The sequence below is a fragment of the Lucilia sericata genome, unplaced genomic scaffold, assembly GCF_015586225.1.
Source record: "Lucilia sericata isolate MDLA Ls3-8-SP2 unplaced genomic scaffold, ASM1558622v1 Contig001287F_arrow, whole genome shotgun sequence".
NCBI lineage: Eukaryota > Metazoa > Arthropoda > Insecta > Diptera > Calliphoridae > Lucilia > Lucilia sericata.
The window spans coordinates 9,514-25,930 of NW_023995237.1; the positions used below are offsets into that span (position 1 = coordinate 9,514).

The 16,417-nt window shown below is 29.8% G+C and overlaps 2 protein-coding genes across 3 annotated transcripts; one reads left to right on the plus strand and one right to left on the minus strand.

Moving 5' to 3' along the window:
- The first annotated feature begins 8,937 nt into the window (after positions 1 to 8,937).
- Positions 8,938 to 11,065, plus strand: LOC119610847 (actin-like). 2 transcript variants are annotated; one of them, XM_037966244.1, is made up of 3 exons: positions 9,473 to 9,500; positions 9,585 to 9,812; positions 9,874 to 11,065. In XM_037966244.1, the coding sequence occupies exons 2-3, from the start codon at positions 9,737 to 9,739 to the stop codon at positions 11,007 to 11,009; spliced, it is 1,212 nt and encodes a 403-aa protein (XP_037822172.1). In that variant the 5' UTR covers positions 9,473 to 9,500; positions 9,585 to 9,736; the 3' UTR covers positions 11,010 to 11,065. The 2 variants fall into 2 exon arrangements, with proteins under 2 accessions (XP_037822171.1, XP_037822172.1); XM_037966243.1 differs by having other exon boundaries at positions 8,938 to 9,812.
- A 754-nt stretch (positions 11,066 to 11,819) lies between these two features.
- On the minus strand, positions 11,820 to 13,444 carry LOC119610843 (actin-like). Its single transcript, XM_037966237.1, has 3 exons — positions 13,312 to 13,444; positions 13,158 to 13,255; positions 11,820 to 13,098 (listed from the first exon to the last, which is right to left on the minus strand). The coding sequence occupies exons 1-3, from the start codon at positions 13,323 to 13,325 to the stop codon at positions 11,957 to 11,959; spliced, it is 1,254 nt and encodes a 417-aa protein (XP_037822165.1). The 5' UTR covers positions 13,326 to 13,444; the 3' UTR covers positions 11,820 to 11,956.
- Positions 13,445 to 16,417: the final 2,973 nt, after the last annotated feature.

A 16,417-nucleotide genomic window follows, 5' to 3' on the forward strand; every position in this document is an offset into this window, starting at 1 on the left:
TTAATTTTCAACTAAAGCTATAGAAATAGAGAAACCAGGAAAATTTCATTTGCTCCTGCTGCAAAAAGAAAAGTAATAAAATTAACTGGCAGAAAATTAATTTATTACTATTAAATAACAAACAAGAGTAACACTATTAATATACATTTAATTTAAAATATTTTATATAAAATATTTCCAAACAACCCTGACCCATTTAAAGCAGTAAAAATTATTCACCAAATGAAGGACATATAGAATTTTTGTGAATTACAAGTATTTAAATTTAAAATAAAAGTCAAACAATGACAAGGATATTTTTTATATGTATGCGTATTTTAACAAATAAAATCTTTTGCTATTGTATTGGTAAAATTACGAAAGAAATGTAATTTTAAAAATTGTCCTGTCTGGCATTTGTCAAAGAAAGGAAATAAAACATTACAATAAGATTTGCTATTTTGTTATTTTAATAAAATTATTTTGAACATTTAACATTTGACTTTTTTTAGTACATATAGTATGTAAATCAATCCCTTATACAAATATTGCAGTTATTTTTGCTTATCATTGGTTAATTATTCATATCAAATATAGTGTCCTCTATTAAGGTTATTTTTGACCATGTTTGTGTCATAGTATTCATGTAAATGTCATTTCTTAAACTCTATCAATCATTGGATGTTGTTGTGTTTGCATTGATTACAAATTGAAATGGATGTTAATTGATTGAGATTTTACTATGAAAACCACATATTGCTGTTAAGTTTATACTCTACTTATTGTTATTATACGCTTGTTAATTTGCTTGTAAGGATTCTGTGCACAGTGGTATTAGAGGAGATGACAAAGTAAATTAGTTTGTGTTTTAATATTTGTCAATTTGTGTCCAACAATTCAAATCTTATTAAGAACATTCTTTCTACGGCATAATTCGATTACTTTAAATTGTAAGCAGCAGTATTATGTCGGTAGTTATAAACCTAAGCCAAAATTGAGCTTGATATCCGCCCCTTTAATTGAGAAACACTACGATCTTTAAAAAAAACTATCGTTTTTCAATCATAGTTTCTGAGATTTTTCAGGGTCCCCTTCGTTATCTCTACATTCGTCAAATTCTGTCGGTCTTAATATTGCTTCGCATCCAGTCCGGTGAGTTCAGTAAGAATACCTTGTACACCGCCCTTCGTTCGTTTAGGATCTTAATGGCCCTTCCCAGTGTTTTCTACATTCGTCAAATTCTGCTCGTTTTAATATTGCTGCGCACGCAGTTCGGAACGCAGAATACCTGCAACACCGTCCCTATCTCATTTAGGATTTTGATGGCCCTTCCCAGTGCTTCATTACTATAAGTAGACGAGGTTCCATAGAATTTATCAATCAAAATTCCTGAGGTATTTTCAATGTTCCACTGTCCCCTCCGTGAGCTCTTAAATTGTCAAAAGCCGCTCGTCCGACTTAATATTACTGCGCGCGAAGTTGGGTGTGTTCAGTCAGAATACCTGCTACACCGCCCTTCTCTCGTTTAGGATCTTATTGACCCTTCTCAGAGTTTCGTTACTATAAGTCATCTTATTCTTATTCTTTTAACTTTGCTCAAGTTGGAAGAGAAGTCGATTATGGCTCTTTTACTGCCAAGTACGATCGAATCTAAAACCTGTAATTTAATATTCACTTCTGTCATCTGTCTATCAGATTATATGTTTACATTTGTTGGTTCTATAATAGGATCCAGTCTTTTTTATACACTGCGTAATGACATGGATTTCGGCTTGAAACTGTTCTTGTGATGCTTTAAATATAGATTTCTATTTCATGGTTAAAATGAGTCAGTTCAGATCCAATTTCCAACAGTTTTTCGGCGATTGGGCACATCTTATATTTATTGTTGTGATCTTTGACCGATTTAGATCCATTAGTCCTAAGATAGGCTGTAATTAATTTGGAATAATATTGCTAAATATTTACACAATTTTCGACAACTCCGAATGAAATTTTTTAGTTTCTAATGATTAGGAAATGATTTAAGTTCAATTGCGAACTCGATAGATTAAGTGTCGAAATTAGGAGCAAAAGCGCACTACTTCAAGAAAAACCATTCGAAGTGTTAACAGCAACACCCGATTCAACCCAGCAAAAACTTTCATTACCACGTAAGGGCTTAAAATGTTAAAATTTACCTACTCAATAGCATTTTAAGTTATTATTTTAAGTTAAGTAAGTACATACAAAAATAGCCTACGATGTCCCCTGCATATACTAATATTTTTTTAACTATAAAACTAAATATAAAACTAAAAACAAAATGTTATTGCTAAATAGCAAGTACTTACATATATAGTTTTTTGTAAAACATTACAAGATTCCTTCTAAGTAATGCAAACGGTATGTATTAGTATTTGGGTAAGTACAAATCATTACCATGTTTTCGCTGGGTACGATTAAATACTCAAATTAAAATTTTCATACAAAATGAGCTTTTAATGGAAACCGAAGTGAGCTTCTCCAATAGGACTGAATTTAAAATTTGTATAAAAATCTATATATTACGAAACATTTTAGGAAATTAAAATGATCACAGATAAACGTGATTTTTTCAATAATCACTAATTAGGAAACTGCCAGTGATTTAAATTTTTTACAAAAATTTAATGGAAATAGATTTAAAGCTACTTCTCTTCATTTTACACACTGTTCAATGGAACATTTTAATGTCATGAACAGCTATTTAATGAAGTTAATCAAATCATTCGAACAAGTAAATATCAATCACATTGAAACAACAAATATTAATAAAAAAATTGTTCTGGCATTAATTTAAAAAAAAAAGTTTCAGGGAAATGTTTTTTTAATTACAAAATAAATTTTTAAGGAAATTTTGATAAAACAATTTAATTAATTATTGCAAGAACATGACAAAAATTTAATCCAACAATAAATATTCATTAAAATAAGCAAATTTCAAAACAGATTCATTAAAATACATATTTTTGTTTTCTTGGTTATTGGAATTTCTTGTTAATTATCAATTGTCTGGCAGGAATATTTTTAAAATGATTTCCTTTGAATCACATTTGTTCATTATTTTTATTATGTTTTTTCTTCATTAAATTGTTTATTGTTATTAAAAGACTACACGTGTTTTGCACATGAAAACGTGAGTATATAAATAAAATTATAAAACCATAAATCGAATATTTAAGTATGCAAGGAAATATAAATACAGGCATATTTTACTTTTATGTTATACATATTTACATGTATATATATATAATAGCAAATATTTACTGAGAAACAGATTGCAAACTATTACCAAGAATGGGAAGTATGGTGTGAATAATGCAATAAGATATAGAAATAATACCTGGAATAAGGTTTTCTCATAATAAATAAATAATAATGGACCAAAGTATAAAAACATTTTTAGTTTTCATTATTTTAGGCAGCAAACGTTTTCGAAAAACAAGTTTTATGTTCTAAATAAACCATTTATAAACGTATATTCTTATTATTACAAAGTAACTCATGTGTTTTAATTTGAACCTAAATGAATTACTTGTTAAAATTTTCTACTTAATTTAGGAACATAATCATATCTAAAACATTGTCTATATACATAGGGAGGATTTCAATTTCAAAGAAATGTTAATTTTGAAAAAAAAAGGCAAACATTTTTTAAGAAAGATTGAAGAAATATCTATTTAAACTTTTTGGAACAACTTTTGTTAAGAACAATAGGTAATACGATGCACAGATGAGAAGAAACGCATGTTTTGCAAAAATTTTAAACTTTGAACCATTAATCCAAAGAGTTCCTAACCAATCTTGTTAAAATCCTCCTTGTGTCTCAAATACTATAGAACTAACATTGGTGCAAATTTCATCCCGATCGGAAGACATCGGTTTCAAAATTTGGTTTACATGACATGAAATCCCTCATATATACTATTTTTGGTAAAATTCTTGTTCATCATCATAATTTACACACAATTACCAAAACTATTAATGGAAAAAATCATGTTTGAAAATAACAAATCATCACTTGGACATATTTTAGGATCCTCTTAAATACATACGTATGTATGTATATAGTAAAGGGCGTTTTTTAAAGGTCTACAAAAAGTCAAATTACTTGGACATTTGATTTATCAACAGATTTAATTTACAGAAAGAGGTCTTATATTGGGAGTTAGGTGGCAAATGTGGATCATTATTGTGAAAGGAATAGTGACTAGCTAGGTGAACCGCCATATTGGTAATATGCGCGAGACTCAAAGATCGATATACGATTGAGGTCAAGGTGTATTTTTCATATCTGATGTAAAAAACATCCTCCTTTAACTCTTTCCTAACCTGAGATAAAATTTGATAATTTGATTTACCCTATACCACTATAGTGGAGACAACTAAAAATATTGGTCCTACAATTTTCTTAATGTATTTTGAGTCAATTAAACTATGTCTGTCTGTCTGTCTATCTGTCTGTCTGTGTATTTTTGATTTTGATTAAATTTGGCACGTACTCTTCTTTTGACCCAAGGACGAAGTATATTGAAAAAGGCGGAAATCGATCTATTATTTCATTTAGCCCCCATACAATCGTATCTCTACACCAATCGGTAAAACTTACTTTTATATATATCTTAATGACACTGCCGATTTTCGTAATGATCGAGCCAAATTTGATAATTTTATCCAACATACAAAGGACCCTTCAGAAAATTACTTATAAATACTATATTATCAACATGAAATTCTGTGATATAACTTTATGTAAACTTAAATCCCTTTACCAAAATTTAAAGAAATAGATCCAAATTTACTCTTGCCCTCAGAAAAACACTTTTTTAGTTGTTGTTGTAACAGTTCGACTGTGGCCGATAGTTCTTTCCTGGGGAAAAAACTTTCGGTTGATACAGCTGTCATTGGGTTGACAATCTTTGGCCGAGTAAGACTCGGGTCGTTTCGGAGCGAAGATCCTATTGTCGTGGGAACGTCACTTTTTTTGTCAACAACACTGGTGTAGGGTATCAAAAAATGTGTTTATCAATATGATGATAAATTTACAATGTTATGAATATAATGATAGATTTTCATCGATTTAATGAAAAAAGTCATAATATGATTACATAATAATCATCAAATACAAGAAAACATTTCATTCCACTAAGGATACCAAGTTATATGATAAACATAGACAATTCATACCAATAATGAATTAACTTTGTAGTTGATATGAAAATGTTTTACTGAATTAATGAATTCTATTCATTGAAATAATGAATAATTTCATTACATTAATGAATTACTTTTAAAAAGTCTGGAGAAAAATCACCCTTTAATATGGTAAAATAAATTATATATAAACATGAGTACTTAGAAACAATTTTCTTTTATCACATGAACAAGTTTGTATGCTTTTTAACAAGCTAATTGAGAAGTTACTAGAAAGGAAAAATATCTCTATAACAAATGAAATTTTTTCTTTGTAAGTTGGAGCATAAATATTACATATAAAAAGTATGTATTGCCATAAAGAAAAATATATTGTTGTAATATAAGGGCAAACTGGAAAAGGTTTAAACAATTTTGTATAAAAAACTTTCCATATTTTTCTTCTTAAAGGCAACACTGAACACCTATTTTTTTCAGAAATATCCTTAACAATATTATTTTTTTGTAAAGAAAAAAAGGTCAAGTAACTTGTTTACTACAAAGAAAGGAGAAAACAAAGACAAAAACATACACACAAATAAGCAAACAAAAAGTGAAAAGAAAAATAAGCCAATATAGTACGAATTGAATCCTTTTAGTAGGAATATCACTTACACAAAGAAATAACAACAACAACAAACACAAGAAAACAGAGAAGGTTTGTAGAAATATGCAATTTAACATTCAATAAATTCAGTAAATGTTACTCATATTAAATATTAATGATTATTGACATTATCCCATGTCCATGATCTGAATTGAATTAAGTATTTGAAATAAACAGAAAACAAAACAAAAAATACACAAAAAACACACAAAAAATAAATGAAATATTTTGACATTCAAATTACATTGAATGAACTTTTGACCCTTCTTAAGTTCAGCATCATGTCGGTGAGATAAACAAGATTTTGTTTTCTAATTTATTAACAATATATTTTCAAAAACACTGTATTTTATAGCAAATGAAATTAGAGGAGGCTGGTATTTTAAGAGAAATTGAAATCTGGGATGGATTTCACATAAGATGAAGTATTTATACTATAAAGAAATATTATAAATATTACAACATTTTGCAGTCAATTTCTTAATTTTTTTACCATTTGATTCTTAAATTTCATTAAAAAGAAAATCTCTAAATGCCACCATAATCAAATTAATACTATTTTCAGCTTTTAAAAACATACATTTACATTTTGTTTTTTTATATATATATTCCACCAATTCATTTGCGCATTTGAAATCCTTAATACTTTTCTTAAAGCCTTAAGCAAAAAAATCTACGGCTTACAAATTGTAAGAATTCATTTAGTCACATTTAATAAATATTTACCTTTAAGCAAATACATTCAACACCAAATACCCAGTGGCAAGTTATTAAGAAACTGAAGATATTGAATTCAAATTGAATATATTTCAACTTAACAAATACTAATGATTTTGAGGTCAAAGCTAATTAATGGGTATTAGTAAAATAACAAAACAAATTCGTGAAATATTCCCGAAAAATATTTAACATCATTAAAATATGACATATACATAAAGTTTAAAGTTTACTAAAGTTAGAATATAAAAAGAAGAACAATGCTAAATAGAGTCTATAGTCTAGTCTTCCCTATAGTCTAGTCTATAGTTTAGTCCAGTCTATAGTTTAGCCTAGTCTATAGTCTAGTCTATTGTATATAGCCCAGTATATAGTCTAGTCCATAGTACAGTATATAGTCTAGTCTATAGTCTAGTCTATAGTCTAGTCTATAGTCTAGTCTAGTCTAGTCTAGTCTAGTCTATAGTCTAGTCTATAGTCTAGTCTTCTAGTCTATAGTCTAGTCTATAGTCTAGTCTATAGTCTATAGTCTAGTCTATAGTCTAGTCTATAGTCTAGTCTATAGTCTAGTCTATAGTCTAGTCTATAGTCTAGTCTATAGTCTAGTCTATAGTCTAGTCTATAGTCTAGTCTATAGTCTAGTCTATAGTCTAGTCTATAGTCTAGTCTAGTCTAGTCTATAGTCTAGTCTATAGTCTAGTCTATAGTCTAGTCTATAGTCTAGTCTATAGTCTAGTCTATAGTCTAGTCTATAGTCTAGTCTATAGTCTAGTCTATAGTCTAGTCTATAGTCTAGTCTATAGTCTAGTCTATAGTCTAGTCTATAGTCTAGTCTATAGTCTAGTCTATAGTCTAGTCTATAGTCTAGTCTATAGTCTAGTCTATAGTCTAGTCTATAGTCTAGTCTATAGTCTAGTCTATAGTCTAGTCTATAGTCTAGTCTATAGTCTAGTCTATAGTCTAGTCTATAGTCTAGTCTATAGTCTAGTCTATAGTCTAGTCTATAGTCTAGTCTATAGTCTAGTCTATAGTCTAGTCTATAGTCTAGTCTATAGTCTAGTCTATAGTCTAGTCTATAGTCTAGTCTATAGTCTAGTCTATAGTCTAGTCTATAGTCTAGTCTATAGTCTAGTCTATAGTCTAGTCTATAGTCTAGTCTATAGTCTAGTCTATAGTCTAGTCTATAGTCTAGTCTATAGTCTAGTCTAGTCTAGTCTATAGTCTAGTCTATAGTCTAGTCTATAGTCTAGTCTATAGTCTAGTCTATAGTCTAGTCTATAGTCTAGTCTATAGTCTAGTCTAGTCTAGTCTATAGTCTAGTCTATAGTCTAGTCTATAGTCTAGTCTATAGTCTAGTCTATAGTCTAGTCTATAGTCTAGTCTATAGTCTAGTCTATAGTCTAGTCTATAGTCTAGTCTATAGTCTAGTCTATAGTCTATAGTCTAGTCTATAGTCTAGTCTATAGTCTAGTCTATAGTCTAGTCTATAGTCTAGTCTATAGTCTAGTCTATAGTCTAGTCTATAGTCTAGTCTATAGTCTAGTCTATAGTCTAATCTATAGTCTAATCTATAGTCTAGTCTATAGTCTAGTCTATAGTCTAGTCTATAGTCTAGTCTATAGTCTAGTCTATAATCAAGACAAGACTGGAAATGTTATTTAAAGATTTTCGTTTAGAAATGCATATAAAATACGTACAACCATTCTGTATTAATGTCTATATTCATTCGTATCTTTTAATGTACTACAAGGCCACAAAATAAAAAAATGCGCAATTCTTTTATAGAAATAAAATGTAAAACGTTAAAAAACATCCTTTCTTATAATCTTATGCAGTGATTTCCGTTGACTATTTGTTTAACTATTTGTCAGTTTGTTTGTTCCTTGAATGTTGTCATGTAAATGAATTACTTTTGTAAGCAGTATTAATGTAATGTCAATACAAATATATTCCGGTATATAATATATTACAGATTTATTTAAATAAACACAGATGAACGATTAAAATGCAATGACGTCAAGAAAAGAAATTATTTTTAAACTTGATAAAAAAAATCTTAAGAACTATGACAGTAAAAGAAGAAAATACATAATTTTTTAAGAGAAAAAGACATGGTCGTAAATAACAATTAATTTTTAATTTTTACTGAAATTTTAACAATTTTAGTGGCCAAAATATTGTTAAATTCAAAAAAAAAAAATTGTTGTCTCTACATAATTATGATAAATCAATAATTTAAATGATTGCTGCTAATAATGATTACAATCTGTGAATACTCCTAATAAGCTATTTAAATGTTATTTTCTTAACCGCAAAATGAGTTGTTTTACTTTTTAAGTTCCAAACGCTCAAATAACAATAAGAAAATAAAATCTGTTATTTAAAAATTCATTTGATTAAAAAATCTCCTTGTACAAAGAAGTCGTTCAGGAAGGAATCTTTGAAAATGAAACATTTTATTTTAATCATAATTTTAATTTGTTATACTCTTGCGGAAGTACAAGCATTTAGTATTCGAAAATGTCTCCATTATAAAAAAGGCGATAAATTTAATAAGTGTCTACTTTTAAGTGTCGTCATGACGACTGCAATAATTGCAATTTTATGCCTTATATTTTGGATAATTGACAGAATACTATTTCGGCGTAAAGTTAGGATTGTACAGCCAACCACAGGATTGAGTCATGTTTTTATTATTTAAAAGATGAGACAAAATGAATGATTAAATGAAAGTGAAAATAAAGGTTTTTCTAATAAAAGAAATTATATGTTGGAATATAATAAGCATTATTATTTTTGTACTTTAAAAATATTACTCATACGCATGCAGAAAGAAACTATGTATACCAAAGCGGACAGAAAACGTTCATATTTACCATCTCCGATTTTAATGGAATTTACCACACATATGTATAATAACATTAACACATAATAATACATTTATTTGCCAAAATTTTTTGTATACCGTACCACAGTAAATTCGGTAAATCATCAACATAACAAAATTAAAAAAATAAAAAAATTTTAAATTTACATAAATTTTTTTAAAAAAATTATTTGTTTTAAGTTTTTAAAGGAAATCCAAAATCACCGTTATGGTCCAAGCAAAATCCTAAATGCAGAAAATCAAATAAACACAAGTCCCTATATTTACGATTATATAAATGAGAACAAAATTTCCAATTCAAAATTAAAAAGTTTAGTTCAAAATCTTGAGGAATGGCTTTTAGTTGCTGGCCTCGGCATGAAGAAAAAAAGATTGAAACTTCAATAATTGAAACCCAAACATTAGAAAGTGAGACAGAACTTTAAACTTTTAAAAATTAGATTATTTTCCCTTATATTCTCCTTTAAAGCTGACTTTTCCCTACCCCTAAGTGATGTCATTATAATAGATTGTGGTTCAAATGCATGTAAAGTTGGCTTTTCTGGTGACAATAAACCTCGCCACTTAATATCTACCATAGTGGGTAGACCTAAGCAGGGGGCTGCTGTAGGGCAACGTTCGGTCCAAGATTCTTTTGTGGGCTTTGAGGCACAACAAAGGCATGCAGTACTTAATCTCAATACTCCCATTGAAAGAGGCATAATAACAAATTGGAATGATATAGAAGTATATTTTGATTACCTTTTCCACGAAAGTTTACAACTAGATCCTGCCGGTTATCGTATATTACTAACAGAAACTCTTAATAATCCAAAGAAAAATCGTGAAAAATTATTGGAATTAATGTTGGAAAAATTTCGCCTTAAATCATTTTTTCTAACACCAGCTCCACCATTGGCTTTATATGCCTATGGTTTTTATACAGGCGTTGCACTGGACTCGGGAGAGGGTCAAACTCATATAGTACCGGTGTATGAGGGATTTGCAATGCCTCATAGCACCCGTTATATACCCCTGGGTGGTAAAGATATCAATAAAATGTTGGAGAATATTCTAGCTCAGAATAGTGATACATTAAATTTTTTGCAAAAATCAACAGATAGAGAATTTCTTAGAGACATCAAGGAGCAATTGTGTTATGTAGCCTTTGATTATCGCGAAGAATTTGCTAAGCCTGCGCTTAAACCAAAAACATATCGTTTGCCCGATGGCAATTACGTTAATTTAAGTAGCGAACTTTTTCGTTGCACCGAGGCTTTATTTGAACCCACTATGTTGGATGTCAAAACTGGTGGTATTCATGAGAATATTTTTAGATCTATCCATTTATCCGATTCTTCGATAAGGCATTTACTTTATGGCCATATAGTTTTAAGTGGTGGCAATACTTTATTTCCCGGGCTTCAACATCGTCTGGCCAATGAAATGCGTTTGATGTCGGAACCTGATGCTACCATAAATATTCATGCGAAGTCTGATCGTAAGAATGCAGTATTTTTGGGTGCTTCTCTATTGAGTTCGTTGGCCAAGTTTAAGGATATGATGATTACATATTCCGAATATTTTGAAACTGGTCCAGCCATTGTTAATAGAAAGTGTTTTTAAATCTGTGATTTAATCGGGGATCATTTACAAAATTTATGGTGAAATATTAAAAATAACAATAAATAAAGTTAAAGTGAAAAACGAATAAGTGTATTCTATATAGAGAACATAGAGAATTGCTATAGAAATATGTGTGTCCTATAGAAATTCATACCAAATAATTTAAGAAAAAACAAGTAAGAAGTCTATATTCGCCATTGCCGAATATTATATACCCTTCACCGTAGTGTGTTTAAAAAATATTAATTTTATAATATTTCAATTTATTTCATTTTCCCGACTCTACCATTAATCTAGCAAAACTTTTTTTTATCAAAGCAAAAATTGTCTTTTTTTGATGAAATTTTTAGATGTTGTCTCGGATTTATTTATGGATTATTTATGGACGGATTTTGCTGATTTCTCGAAAGCATGTCTGACAGAATTATTTAAAATTTGGATCCCCAAGATATTTTGGGTCTTCAGAAAACTGATTTCAACAGACAGATAGACGGACGGGCAGAAAGACATTGCTTATTCGACTCCGCTATATATATAAGGAATCCGAAATTACAAAGAGATCTACAGAGCCACGATCGCGGACTTTCTATAGTCTGAAGTGGAAGATCAGTCTAAGAACCCCAATAGGAATAACAATGGACCACTACTTGAAAGACGTCTAGAAAATATATAAATGCAAAGAGAAACCCCTAGAAATTTCATTGAGATTTAAAACTAGAAGTATTAAATATTTCTAGTTTATCTTAAAGTTAAGTTTTTAGAAGGATGTATTTTCTTCTCCTTGAATATATTATTTATAACGCAAATAAAAATTAAAGAAAAAACTTTATTAAAAATTTTTATTATTAATACCAAGAATTTTTTGTATACATTCTGCTTTATGAGTTGTTTTGGTCATAATTTCACTTCTATCGCTGCTCCTGATATGGAATTTCTGCTTGTAATCATCAAAAGAATTTCCAATGAACTATTTGTGAGCCAACTTCCCGGTACTCTTGATATGATATTAAATTATCTCTCAACTTTGGACAAACACCCAGCAGCGAGGCTCCCAAGAAAACTAAATTCTCCCGCTGAGGTAAAGCATTTATCTTAACATTAACATTGTGTCCAGCAAATGTTCTCACTTCCCACAGTAAACGATCACGAATACCGGGAAACATAGTGTTGCCACCACATAAACATATATTGCCATACAGTTGTGCTCTCAAAGCAGGTTCACAAGATTCAATGCAATCGTAAATGTTTTGTGGTATTCCCCCTGTATGGATACCTATTAATTCAGGCTTAAATAATAACTCTGGCACCTGATAGGATTCCGTTTTCATGGCAATCATAGTGCCATCACGCAATATAGCATGATCAGTTATAAAATCGGGATTCATTTGAGAATTTTTTACCTCCTCATCGTAGTTCAAAACAATGTGACAGCCAATACGCTTGATTTCATTTAAAATTTCATGTTCATTTCGTTTGCCATGAAAATATCGCGCATTACCACTTTGCGTTAAAAGTTGTCCCATGTACTTGGTTAAATCATTACCACCCACAGGTATATGACGATAAGAGTCCTTTATGTAATCACCATCTTTGACCGCTACAATATGTGTCTGCCCCGCACCCGATTCTACTATAACGCCGGTGGTAGAGCCATAGCCATACATGCCCATGGGTGTTGAGGGCACTAAGAGAAATGAGCTGAACTGAAATTTTTCAAACATCATTTCTGCAGTTTTTTCCTGATTGGCTGGAGGATTATTAGGAGCTTCGGTTAACATCAACTGCTGCATTTTAGGTTGTATATGTAAATCTTTTTCGATTACATGTTCCAGTAATTCTTCAGCATCATGCCAATCCTTGATAAAACCTCTTTCTACAGGATATGAAAGTTTATAGGAATTAGAACTAGTTAGAGCTGTGGCACCAAATACTTTTTTGGTGACATCATCTACCGTAGATTTACCCACTACAGTGGGTATTGTTATTAAAGGTGATTCATCACCTGCAAACCCCGCCCTTATAACAGAACTGCCACAATCTATTAAAGCTACTGTGTTGTGTGGTTGCTGTTGCTGTTGAGGAACTTCATCTGTTATAGAATTGAAATAATTTATTGTAGAACTTTTAATAAAATTTAATAAATCTTACGATCGGAGGTTTGTGTTTCTATAACCACGGTTTCGGCGGCCTTGTTGTAAACTACCCGAAATTCATCATATTTAGGTTTTTGTTCTTTGCCACATAAACTGTAATAATTTTAAACTTTTAAAGGAAATTCTTTTTTTATTATTAGAATTATTACCCAAAACAACTCATATTGCAGAATTTAGAATTTTGTGGACCTAAAGAGGATGTTTTTTATTTAATTGAAATTTTAAGACAGAATAATATGAATGAAAATTTTTAAAGAAATTTTTTTATATAACAATTGTTGGATTTGAAACATGTAAAGGGTATTCCATATAAAACTATCTAATCTTTAACGAGGAAATTTAAAAGATTAGTATCTGTTCTTGGTAAATATTTTTGATTTATGAACAAACAGTCATTCGTAGATCAGGGACTTATTAATGTGAACTAAGGTCTGGTGTTGTCCGCAACTACTATTAGGGAAATCTCTTAATTAAGCTGATGATAGTGAATTAAAACTGTGCTGTTATTAAAATCAGACTGGGAATGAACGTATTGATTGTTTGACAAACATTGGGAGCTTAAAGTCTCTTTTTGATTCACCAGTTTTTGTTTGCAATCCGCCAAAGCTAAATTGATTGATTCAATCTTTTAGTCAAAAAAGTCATGCTGAAAACGATTGGACCGATTGTGTTCAATGGACTTAAAAAAGGTAAGGAATAGTGGACTTGGGAACATATTCTTTGTGATTTTCACTTAAAAAGATCTAATTAAACTGAGTATCCCAACAGGTCTGTGGATCGAGTTTATTCGTCACCGTTAGATTATTGTTTGCGAAGTTCAACCTTCAAAAAGTAACAGATCTTTGATAGTAACAATTCGCTCTGAGCAATAAATGGGTGACACTGTGTATATTCTGTTAACAGTAGACTTCCGAATATATACTTTGGATTCTCACCTAAAAAGATCTTATTAAATAAAGTATTAAAATAGATCTATGGACTTCAACTCAACTTGTTCTAGTTCTATTTCGCAAAGGAACTCGATATCTGACATATCTCTCCCTAGAAAAGTTAGGAAAAAAGTTCGTATCAAAGGTTATGTCTGATTTTGTTCGTCACTAGAAAATTATAAGTGAACAAACTTTTTACTCTCTGCCTACCGCTGGTTTAAATCAAACCAGAAAAATTATGACCATATTTCTATAAATAGTACAAATTTAAAGCTTATAACCTAAAAAGCACGAATTTACACTAATTTAAAATATACTCAGCTAAATGTTTGCTAAGTTTTCAAAATTTTTAAACTCAAACCACTTTAAATATTTACGGCACAACTGGTTTGCATAAAAAATTTTTTTGCTAATTTTATATTCGCCAGAACTTTAAATGAAGCGAAATGTAAATACGTTTACATTCTTCTAAATAAACGTTAAAATTTCTTTCAGCCTTCACACTTTATTTTAGAATATTTTAAGGTCATTGTTCAAGTACCCCTACTAATATTAAAGGAACATAATTTAGCTCTTTTAAGGACAATCATAAAGTCAAGGACATTTATTGAAAAATGTTTAAAAACATTTATTTAACCATTTACAACCAACATCCTTTCTTAACAAAGCACCTGTGACAATTAAACTATTCACCTAATTACGGCACGTTTTCTCATTTCGGGTGTAATTTTGTCACCTCCAAGCTAACAAAACACTCTCAAGTATTCCATTAAGTATAAATCTATTGATTTTTCTTAGTAAATCTATAATTCTCAATTTCGTTTTGGCTTTTAAACAATGTTCAATTAACTTTCTAAGCATTTCACAGTATACGCCACTCAATTTGGGGTTTTTGTGTATGTATTGTGACACGTGTACAAGCACATAAAATAATGTCTAATTATGCAGAAAATTTCGAAAAGAAACCACCAGGTGAAAAAAAGACAATCTCTAAGATAAACCCATAAACATGTTTTAAAAATTCGTTATAAATCATTTTACATGTAAAACATGTTCTTTACCATCGACAAACTTACTGACTGCCATTTTTAAAATCACTATGTAAATGAAAACAACCACAAATTTAATGAAGGCAAACAAAGGAGAAAATTTTCAAATCAAAACCAACGGAAAATGGCGAATGTTACTTTAGAGGCAAAAAATAATACCTTTTCTTGGGGGGCAAATTTAGGTCATTAGAATGATAATAGGAGAAGAAGTTCATATCAAGGTGAAATACATGTAAAGATTTAAGAGAATAAGTGAAAACATCGAAAATCATTTGCAGTAAAAAAATACGCACAAAAATTATTTGCAATAATTCATGTTGTACATACTTATAAGATAAAGTTTAAAGAGTGATTTTTTCGTTATTTATTCTCTGCCAAACCAACATTATCGACATTGTAAACATCGTGTTACAAGATAAAATTAAAGGTCTGAAAAATCAGTCTGTATTTAAGCAAATTTTCGAGTTTGTATGCTAAAGACTTTTTATGCCTTACGATTGTTTTTTTTTTAATTTACCACTTGAAATGGAAATAAAATGTGTAACAAAACTTATAATTACAAAAGTTTTTCATTCTAAACTCTATAAAGGAAAACAGAGAGGAGTAAATTAACATGATGTTTTGTTTAGTATTTAAATTAGTGATTTATTTAGTTGTTTTATATTAAAAATATTTCAACTTAAAAAAGGTTTCATCATTATTTGCATAATATCAGATTACATTAATTTCAGTTGATTTTAGTTTTCGTAATCGATTGTAGTGTTTTTTTGTTTCTCGAAATAGTTTAGTCTACAGTATCGACTACAATGTTACTTTAGACAAGACTATAGTCTAATCTATAGTCTAGTCTATAGTCTTGTCTATAGTCTAGTATATAGTTTAGTCTATAGTCTAGTCTATAGTCTAGTCTATAGTCTAGTCTATAGTCTAGTCTATAGTCTAGTCTATAGTCTAGTCTATAGTCTAGTCTATAGTCTAGTCTATAGTCTAGTCTATAGTCTAGTCTATAGTCTAGTCTATAGTCTAGTCTATAGTCTAGTCTATAGTCTAGTCTATAGTCTAGTCTATAGTCTACTCTATAGTCTAGTCTATAGTCTAGTCTATAGTCTAGTCTATAGTCTAGTCTATAGTCTAGTCTATAGTCTAGTCTATAGTCTAGTCTATAGTCTAGTCTATAGTCTAGTCTATAGTCTAGTCTATAGTCTAGTCTATAGTCTAGTCTATAGTCTAGTCTATAGTCTAGTCTATAGTCTAGTCTATAGTCTAGTCTATAGTCT